Below are 10791 nucleotides of genomic sequence, written 5' to 3'. Positions count from 1 at the left end.
TGTGCGCACAAAAAATACCCTAAATATTTCTCACAGCAGCAGAGCGTCAAACATCACCAAGGCAAACAACACGGACATGCATCAACAACAACAACCCTAAAAACAATCACAATTAGCGTGTTTTTGTACTCACACGTCTGAACAGCATTTAGTGAGCTTCATGCACCATGAAGTCCTCCCCAGTCTGCTGCAGGAGCTGTCAACACGGCCACTCTTTCCCAGTATAACCAGTTCATTCGGCCGCTCTGTCCCACCGTCTCTAACTTTTCAAACATTTTAGAGTCTCTTTCGTCACGTCGGGGATTTTTGTCACACACGCAGAAAGTCCTCACTGAAGGTAAAAAGTCCTCAGCGGACACATGAATCACCTGGAGGATGTGGACGTTAGCACCATGGATGTATTTTGGTTAGCACCTAGCGTGTAGCCACACCAGAATGCACCTGTCACCCTCTTTCTTCTTCTTCTTCTGTTGGTTGGCGTCCATAAAGTGGCATTACCGCCACCTACTGGAGTCTCCACTAACCAAGGATAAACAACAATACTTAAATTAGTAATAACAATAATCACAATACCCATTACTATCCCGCTCCCTCTCTACTTCTCGTCTAAAAGCGTCGCATTGCTATACATCTAACATCCAGAAACCTCATTGCCGCATTAATAATGACCTCTTTTCTCATCAAATGCTCACAGCAGAATCAACCAATCACAGCAGCGTGTAGTTTCTGATATTTTTTTTTTAGTTTATAGTGTCATAGACTGGTTATAGTATTTTTGTCTTTATTTTCTTAAAGAAGTGGAGGAAGAGTTTATCACTCATTACAATGACAAAGGTGGAGAAATTAACAGTGAACAATTGATTTCTTGCTAGCTAAAGTTAGATATAAGCAAGGAAACTTCACATTAGCTAAAGTGTTGTTGGTTAACTTTAGTTTATCTGACTTAACTCCCTTTCAGAAATTTGATAACTACCGAGTTAAATCTCCATGGAAAGTGACTGCATCAATGTTAAACAAATCTATTGTAGTAGAAAGTACAATATTTCCCACTGAATTAAAGCAGTCCAACGGAATTACCCAACTAAAGCTACCTGAGGATTACCTGAGTAAATATCGACCATGGTTAGCCCTACTAGAATCTAAATGTCTCTTTATGCTAATTACAATGTACCATCCCCCATGTTTGATTGACTCCTCCTCGGACGGTGTAGTCAGCCATACTAATTTATAAGGCTCTCTTTATGCTAATTGGAATGTGCTAACCCCCGTGTTTTGATTGGCTGACTACACCTTCGAGGAGAAGCCAATCAAACACGGGGTTGGCACATTCTAATTAGCATAAAGAGAGCCTTATAAATTAGTATGGCTGACCAGGGGCGTCATAGTGGTGGGAAAAGTGGGACTGACTACCCAGGGCCCAAGTGGGGAGGGGGCCCTTATTGGGCCTGAAATAAAAATTATTTTTTTATTTTCATTTTTTTCTCTTTAAGTAGTGACTGCAATAAGTTAACTAAAATTGTCTGAGTTAATGAACAAACATTCAGAATTCCTTTCTAGAAAAAATGTGGAGTCTCTCTCAGAGGCCCCTCTCACATTTTTCAGGAGTGTAAAACAAAGTTATAGTTGTTTATTGCTTTTAATGGGTCATCGGGTAATGCAGGTGTGGTTATAACAATTGTACAGGGTTGGCTTGGGCCGTAGTGATGGGGCCCAATGAGATATGTTTTCATGGGGCCCAGAATTCCTGGCGACGCCCCTGTGGCTGACTACACCGTCCGAGGAGGAGCCAATCAAACACGGAGGATGGTACATTGTAATTAGCATAAAGAGACATTTAGATTCTCGTGGGGCTGATTGTAGTCGGTATATACTCAGGTATACAGAAAACTAATCAAATTTAGCACATCAATAATCGTTATTAAATTTTACAGTAAGAGTTATTAAGAGCAGTCTTCATCTCTGCAGCTGCAGTTTTATTTCCCGCCGCTAGAAGCCGCTGCAGCGTACGCTCACGCCGCGATGACGTCACTTTAGTCAAATTCAAAAACACTATGAGCACAGCTTTCTGTCGCCGGGTGCGGTGGCGCGCGCCTGTAATCCAAGCTACTGGGAGGCTGAGGCTGGCGGACCGTTTGAGCTCAGGAGCTCTGAGCTGCAGCGGACTATGCCGATCGGGTGTCCGCACTAAGTTCGGTATCGATATGGTGCTCCGGGGGGAGCCCTGGACCACCAGGTCGCCTAAGGAGGGGTGCACCGGCCCAGGTCGGAAACGGAGCAGGTCAAAGCCCCCGTGCCGCTCAGTAGTGGGATCGCGCCTGTGAATAGACGCTGTAGTGCAGCCTGAGTAATACAGCGGGACCCAGTCTTTTTCTACCACCACTAAACTGCTCTTTATACACACACTCAAACCTGACACATTTACAGCACACAGCAGCTTCATCACTGACTCTTCATCCTCTCATTCTCAACAACAGAGCAGCTCATCTGCAGCTCCTACACCGCCTCCACCTGGAGGACTCCTCACACTACATCTAACTCACGCGATACTTCTTATATGGCACAATCGGGTATAATGGAGGTTTAATTCATCTTGTTGAGGATTGAACTTCTTTTACCTTGTATATCACTTTCAGGTTATTCTGCATACAGACTGTATCAGTGATGATGTCTAATATTTCACACTGACTGCGTTTACATATGTATTTGTATCCTGGTTCATCTACTAGTTGTATCTTTGTTTTGAGCATATTTGTGATTGGTGCTGCAACTAATAATTATAAAATTCACCTCCGGTTTTTTTTTACGATTAATTGATTATCTTGTAGTTCATGAAATGTTATCAAAAATTTAAACCTGGTTACTGATAGACCTGCATACAGTGGTAGAGTGTATGCTTATATTTTCTCAAGATTTCAAGTTAATTATGACGTTATTTTGGAAAACAGTTTTGTTATCTTGAGATCTTGAGAAAATTTCCCTGTTATCTCAGGAAAACAGGAAAAAAAAAAAAACAAAAAAACGCCAATGTATGGCCGCTTTGGGCTTCCGTAAAATAGTGTACTTTCTACCCCACTACATTGACGTCAACTTTAGTTACTAGTTACCTTTTGGATTATAATTTTTCATACACATCACGTCAACCATGTGTCTACAATTGAGACTTTTTCTGCTAAAGGATTAAGTGTTCCTTTACTTATTTTCAGACACATTTTAATTCTTCAAAAAAAGAAAAAACAAACAAAAAAACTTACCTCTTTTCCAGCAGTAACTTCGAGGACGCTCAAGGACCCCTGTTGAAGAACCAGGTCTTAAGATAAATAAGCTATTTAAAAAAAAACAACAAAATAACCCTTATGAAATGTTTAAAATAATATTGTACATTACAGGAAAAATAAACAAATATTTGACTCCATGTTACACTCTACCTTCATCACTGTCACAGGAAGTTGCTGACATTTTAACAATCAATTACGCCATCATCACGCCGTATGTTGCTGAGGACCCAAAACATGAATCAAAAAATTATTTTGCTACAACAAAACCTGAAAGTAATACAGAAAGAAAGTCTCACACCTGTACAGTTTTGGGAACACTCCTCGCAGAACTGCTTCAGTGCAGCAAACATTACCACATCAAAAGACACGCATGACATGACGGGATCAATCATCACTTAATTTATTAATTCATTACACTGGTTAAAGCTCGTGGTCTTCAGGGTGGTAAAGTTCGCTCATGAGTCGGTAGATGTAGGACGGTGCGTGTCCTCCGATGTTGGAGATGAACAGTGTGATGAGCTCAGGTGGGACGTAGTCAAACACCGGACAGTGTACGTTCACCTTTGAGAGAATCTCACCTGAAATACAAATTATGAAGCGAGAATTCATCAGAAAAAAAAGAACCAGATGAGGAACATTTATTGTAAAATCTTGAAGGCTGATGCCAAAAAGATGTTGAAAAAGATTTTTTGGAGGAATGTCAGAGTTACCTTCAGTGAAGGGAAGCACCTCGTGCGGAGAGACAAACTTATGGAAGGTGTCTTCTTCATTTGGGAACTACAGACACAAAGAGTTTCATCACTGTCTGCACCCAAAAAGACCCAAAAAACCTCCTCAGACCTGCCTTCCCCATTTAAACCACCATCGCCCCCATGTTTATTCCCAAGTGGACTCTATTCAGTTTTAATCTTCACTTTATTAACTACATTAACCCATAAGGACCATTTGCTGCATTTTATGTGCTCATGCATGTCTGTGTTCATGCATATGGTAAACGTTTGGCAATGTTGTGCATTTTTGTTTAATCCTGGAATTTTCAGCTCAGCTCCAACAATAAGTCTAAAATACGCCTGGAAACAAAATTCTTACATTCACATCGTTTTAAAACATTCAAATTGCAATTTTTTATTCCACCACCATCGAAGCATAACAGCATGCATATTCCTGGGTGTCATTCTCAATTTTTGTCTTAAAGTTTATAATTTTTACTATTTTCCACTCAATGATGTTACCTCTTTCCATAATTGACATGTGGAGAAAATAAATTCTATTTCCACTAGGTGCGCTGTCAACATCAATGTTGCAGCAAATCATTGAAATATCTCAGGCTGTGATAATTTTAAAAAAACTACTCTACATGTAGTATATTAAAAATAATTCATTTTCTGTGTTGTTGTTTTTTTTTTTCATCTAAAACTTAAAAATAAAAAAAATAAAATCAATTAAAGTAAAAAAATGTATACAGATGTATAATATTTTCTATAGCCTGATTTTGAAAAACAGTCAGTGTCGCAGGTAATCACTGACATATACCTGGCTGTGATAATCAAAAAATAATAATCTACTTAGCATGTGGTATACTGAAAATAATTCATTTTTTGTGTTTTTTCATCTAAAACACTGTGTCATCATGACAAAAACCTGGCTTTTAAAGGTTTAAAATTCTGAATATTTAGGACTGGCATTGGTTCCAAAATAAACTCAACGAAAGTAAAAATACTATTAATGTATAATATTTTTTAAAGCTTGATTTTTGAAAAGTACATTACGAGCAATTTGAGTGTGTGTGTGTGTAATATTAAAGTGGGCCCTAAAGATTAGGATTATCCCTAAAATAAGAGTTTACTGGGATTTTTTTTTCATCTTATGTATTTATACCTCCTATGTAAAACATCTTTGAGGACTCTGAAAGGCGTTATATAAATCGGATTTATTATTATTATTGAAATTATTATTATTATTATTATTAAAATTATTATTATTATTATTAAAATTATTATTATTATTATTAAAATTATTATTATTGTTATTATTATTATTATTATTATTATTATTATTATTATTATTTATTATTTATTATCATTTTGCCGGCAGCAGAAATTAAAGAAATCTGACGGACTAAATTCTTCTTACCTGAGGCGAGAGCTTGAACATGGGAGCACAAATGATCAGCGGCGTTGAGTGGTGCTTCGCTGCAAGAGCCAGAGTGTGCGTCCCATTTACGGCCCTCAGACCTCCGTTCGCCAGAACTGTCTGCGTACCGATGATGACCTGAACAGAGATCACCACAGGTTTACTCAGGTGCTCTGACGTGACCGTTTCAAAGGTCTTCTGTGCTGTTAAATACCTTATTAACACGAGACATAACTGCGAATATGGCAGCGTCTGTGATCACGGTTGTTTCGATGCCGGCTTTCGAGAGGCTGGTTGCCATCTCGTGTCCCTAAAGGAGGGTGAACAAACGAGATAAAATTACAACAATCTTTAATCTCAGTTTCCTTCATGTTTCTTGTGTTGCTTTTTTCTTACCTGGCAGAAGGGGGCGCACTCTGCAACGATGACATGGAACTTGCGTTTGCGTGCGGCGTCTTTGAGGAAGGCCTCGACGGTGCGAGAGCGGCCGATAGTCATGATGACCTCATTAGAGTGAATGTGCTCCAAAGCCTGCATCGCGATGTTGTCAGTCGTTCCCTCTGAAATAAAAAAAATGATGACGGGAGAAGAATAAATATGGACTCTATTTCAGTTTAGTTCTGAAACCAGCTGATGGGATAAACGACTCACCCAGCTCGGTCAGTAACTCATTGATGGCCTCGATGACGTTTGCTTTGAGGGCGGCAAAATGCTGTCTGAAGTTCTCCTCGCTGAGTCCTCCGGAGGTCAGCAGCTTGTGGAGAGATTCCTGCTGGTCCGTCTCTTCACTGCTGCCTCGAGATCTGCGAGAAAACAACAGAGCGAAGTTTAGACATTTCCCCCTGTAGTTAGTATCATATTACAGAATTATTTCCAGGATATTTCCAATAAAACGGGACACAGAGCTCTGTAATGTGACCCAAACTGCTTTCATATTATCTGAAGAAAATAAATTGCATATATTTGTTGAGTTTGCTTTTTTAAAAAATGTAAAAACAGGGATTCACTTTGTTAAATGTACTATTACGAAAAAAAAAATCTCTTTACTAACACTACTGCTACCACACCTACAACTACAAAAAGTAATAATAGTTATTATTTATTTGTTTATTATAAGGATCCCTATTAGCTGACACATAGGTGAAAAACTAGTCTTCCTGTTATTATCTTTCTTTATATAGTAAATTAATACATAGTATATATAATAAATAAATAAATTATAAATTATATAGTAAATAAATAACATAATATGTCACAAAACAAAGATGAAATCACCAAAAAAGCAACTTTTAAACAGAAAGTTTTAAATTACAAATGTTAAGATTTGTTCATGGCATAGTCACCGAGACCAAACAACACGTGTAAAGTGAAATAAAATAAAAATAAAAAAGGATGTAACCACAATAGAAGCACAAATATCTGAAAATAATTGGCAAAGAAATCATGAACAAGGCTTTGATTATATAACTTAGCAGCTTCTGCTCAAAATGACTTTTTTCAGTATAACATGCTGTTTGCTATTAATCAAGATCAGAATTCAAAATATTCATGTGCCACGTGTGTGTGTTGTGTGTGTGTGTGTGTGTGTGTGTGTGTGTTTGTGTACAGTCCATAACTTTCATCTATAATGTTTCGGGGTGCAGCGTCTCGTTTTAGACCGTTTGCTCTGTTCGGTCCTCACCTGGCATATTCCTCTCTGATGATCTTCAGCACCCGTCTGATCATGTTTCCGACAGTGGCCTCAGACGGCTGAGCGGCCGTCATTCTCCTCCCCTCTTTACGGATTATTTCCATCAGATCGCCTGAAACAGAGAAACAGTTTAGGAGAAATCAGATTTGTGTACGTTTGTGACAAAAGTAAACCTGTGTTTAATCCTCTGTTGTTACCTCCTGTTACTGAAAAGCACAGCCACGCTTACACACTGCTGTTTAGTCTTTTTCATTCATACTTAACATAAATGGAGACGTAAACACACAGCAGCACAGGTGAGCCATTAAGTGCAGTTTATGTTTTGGTTTTAATTAGTAATAAAGAAACATTAATGGTCCTCTATATTTTATTCACAAGCATCGCGGTCAGTTAGCAGTTTTACTTTGCACCTCCATTTCTTTTACATGTATATTTCTTTTACCTCTGAATATATTTTTATTCTATCATGCATGCACATATAGTATAGATGCATTTTACCATGTTCAACAGTATATTGGGCACAAATTTATCTTTGGGCCAAATATTTTTCTGATTGTATTTGAGTGACCTCATGTAGAAAACAAAATTAAGTCTGATTTCTCTCTCATTAGTTAACTTTGTTTGTTGTCATTAACAAACCTCCTTCATCTGTAAAATTCATGAATAGTCAGGGACTGTTCTTTATTTATGAGAGGAGGGGAGTGGCTGGGGAGTGACTTTGCTTGTTTTTTTTTTATTTATTATTATTTTAAAATTGGGATAGTCCCCAAAGCTACAAATACTTGCACACAGCATGTGGAGATGTGAAAATACGATGATTTCTATTTTTGCACTTTTCTGGCTATTATGAATGGTGTAATTCTGACAAAAAAATAAATTAAATAAAATAGGTGGAAACTTAACACAAATACAACCATTTCATTTCGTTCGCCTGTCCCCAAAGCCCAAATATAAAACACTTAAAAAAACATTTGCGTTATTTAAAAATAAATAAATAAATAAAAAATTACATGCCTCCGCCTTTTGGCAACATCATAAATAACGAACAGTCCCTTAGTTTAAACCACAGACTATTACCAAAACTTTTTAACAAGCGTTACATCAGGTTTGACAGAGTCCCACATTGTTCAGCCACGCTGACAGCTTTCACAGCAGCTCCCTGCTCCACAGTAATGTTTGTTACAGTCTGCAAACTAACACACAGAGCAGCTAACAAAAACCTGCGCTGCTCCACCGGGCCTGGGCTGTGATCCTCCGGAGCAGGGCTGTCGTCTCCCGGGCTGTCTCCGCCGAGCCCCGCAGCGGCCCCGTCCCGCTGCCCCCGCGCTTCAGGTCGGACAGAAACGCTTCGATTCTCTCCGTCAGGTCTGTCTCTTTGTCTGGTCCCGGCATGGCTGTTATAAAGACGATTTTCTGTCAAAATAAAGTCTGGATAACTGTGTTTCCACCATGCAGATGTTTTGACGTGAAGGGGAAGTACTACAGAAGTACATCCGGGTGGTTGTGACAGCGCGCTCGTGTGATTGGTGGATCGGGTCACGTGATATTGCATCAATTTTTTTGTGTTTGGACTTCCTTATAATCAATACATCCATGGTTTGGGTTAATGTTTGTATGTGATCTACTGAAATCAAACGGACATCTATACTCCTATGAGGACTTCTTCACCACAAAATATAATATTGTTATTCCAAGAAGAGAATATGAAAAAATTTGCAAAGCAATTCCTACTCCTTTAATTCAACTGATACACAATAGTATGCAGTTTTCTTCAGTTACACCCTTTCTGCCCACTCTAAAGATTGGAAATGTCAATTTGTTGGATGGAAAATGTAACAGTAAATTGATAAGTCTGATTTTTTAAACAAACAATTTTTGGTGACTTTAATTCATCCTCAATTCAAGACAATATAGAGATCTCCTTAAAGAGACAGGCCCTCTCCTTCTATATATCTTGCCCTGTTGCTCCCAAAGTAAAGGAAACTCACTTTAAAATAGTGTAAAGGATATACCCTGCCGGTGATTTTCTGCACAGAAGATTTTAAAATTGCTGTTGATCCATGTGTCTTTTGCTCTTCTGAGGCTGAAACTATTGTTCATCTATTTTTTTGAATGTCCCCGTGTCACTATGTTCTGGTCCAAAGTCCATATTTGGTTATCCTTGAAAATAGACAACATACCCCCATTTACTTACAACGATATTATTTATTTTATGGATAATCTGGACGTGAACATTTCTGACATTGTTAATCTTGTGATTATTATGGGTAAATATCATATTCATACTTGTAAATGGAATGGAAGCCTTCCCTCTCTCACAGTGTTCTTATGTAACTTTGCCAATTACTTTAAGTCTCTAAAAGTGATGAAAAGAAAGACTCATAAGACTGACAAAATATATACATTTATCTCTCGATCCTTGCTCTTCTAATACCTAATACCTTGCTCCTTTGTGTCTCTTTTTGTTTATTTTACTTTTGCCTTTGTTCTTTTTATTCTTATCTGATTTTCAATATGACTCCTCCTTTGTTTTCATGATTATATTTGGTTGCTAATTTCCACCATTGATTGATTATTTCCTAGCCAAGTTTTGTTATAACTATCCCTATCTTGTTATGTAAATTTCTAAATAAAGGAAGAAAAAAAAAAAAAGAAAAAAAAAAAAAAAAACATCCATGGTTTGGTTTCAAAGCAAACTGCGATTTGGCTGTTTTTTTTATGAGCTTTTTATATGTCCCTTTGTCTTCTATACTTTTGTTGGATCAGTATGAAGCATGTGTCCTCGTGAGTTTAGTTTGTATGGTGTTTTTCCCCAAAATGTTTAACGAGGGAAGAACAGACACCTGACCGAAAATCGTCTTGAAATGATCTTTTTTTAAAAATAACGCATGAGTTTTTAATTGTTTTAAGTTTATAATTATTACTATTATAAATGTTATTATTATTATTAATATGTGTTAAAACTAAATCCTTACTTAAATTATAAATTAAGTTATGACGGAAGGGATATGCATTGATTTTAGAAATTTAAAAAAAGCTTTTGTTTTTCTTTTATTTTTAACGAGATAAGTTGTCTTGGGAAAATGATAGTTGCTCTGTTGTGAATTAACAGGATCTAGTTAACTAAGAAAAACAAGTAATGATTTTAGATTTTTTTTTTCCTGAAAGAAATGTGAGAACAAGTGGCCTTGTAAACCTAAGGTGTACAAATTTAGATTTCATTTCTTTCTGTTATTATTATTATTACAGGAGGGTATTGTAGGTGATATACAAAAGCAGTCTGATTGATTGATGTATTAATATAATGGTATCATAAGTGGGAAATACATGTTAGACTACACCATCGCTAATGTAAATCCATCCAATATTTTATTGAATAAAAGCCCAACACAAATTTACAAAATTTATCAGTCAACATAAAAATCATTGATTGCGCACAGTGCGCATGTTCATTGTTAAAAATGTACCCATGACAGATGCCTCAATTAATCCCAGTCAAAAACAATCGAAATATTTGCAACCACCCACATTCTCATGTAACCCAAAGCCTCAGAGCATTTAGAAAGAAAAGAAGCACGCTGGATGGATCTGCACTGTAACTGGGAGGTGATATTTTGAAAATTGCAAAAGAATAATTTAATAACCAGTGTGTGAAGAAAAGGGGCGCGTGACTGAGAGGAAATTTCATAAAGT

The 10791-nt window shown here is 37.3% G+C and overlaps 1 protein-coding gene across 1 annotated transcript; it reads right to left on the bottom strand.

Moving 5' to 3' along the window:
- Positions 1-3659: 3659 nt before the first annotated feature.
- On the bottom strand, positions 3660-8591 carry eif2b2 (eukaryotic translation initiation factor 2B, subunit 2 beta). Its single transcript, XM_042503634.1, has 8 exons — positions 8319-8591; positions 7090-7210; positions 6060-6211; positions 5805-5968; positions 5623-5718; positions 5409-5546; positions 3986-4052; positions 3660-3853 (listed from the first exon to the last, which is right to left on the bottom strand). The coding sequence occupies exons 1-8, from the start codon at positions 8488-8490 to the stop codon at positions 3696-3698; spliced, it is 1068 nt and encodes a 355-aa protein (XP_042359568.1). The 5' UTR covers positions 8491-8591; the 3' UTR covers positions 3660-3695.
- Between the last annotated feature and the right edge of the window lie 2200 nt (positions 8592-10791).

Source organism: Plectropomus leopardus, chromosome 16, assembly GCF_008729295.1.
Source record: "Plectropomus leopardus isolate mb chromosome 16, YSFRI_Pleo_2.0, whole genome shotgun sequence".
NCBI classification, from domain to species: domain Eukaryota; kingdom Metazoa; phylum Chordata; class Actinopteri; order Perciformes; family Serranidae; genus Plectropomus; species Plectropomus leopardus.
Note: the sequence above shows the minus strand (reverse complement) of the source record. Positions and strands in the feature narration are given on the sequence as shown.

Excerpts from the sequence above, each read along its gene's own strand:
- eif2b2 (XM_042503634.1), bottom strand. The coding sequence starts at position 8,490 with ATGCCGGGACCAGACAAAGAGACAGACCTGACGGAGAGAATCGAAGCG. Across the intron at positions 5,719-5,804 it reads AGTGCGCCCCCTTCTGCCAG|GGACACGAGATGGCAACCAG; the intron begins GTAAGAAAAAAG and ends ACCCTCCTTTAG. Across the intron at positions 5,547-5,622 it reads TTATGTCTCGTGTTAATAAG|GTCATCATCGGTACGCAGAC; the intron begins GTATTTAACAGC and ends ATCTCTGTTCAG.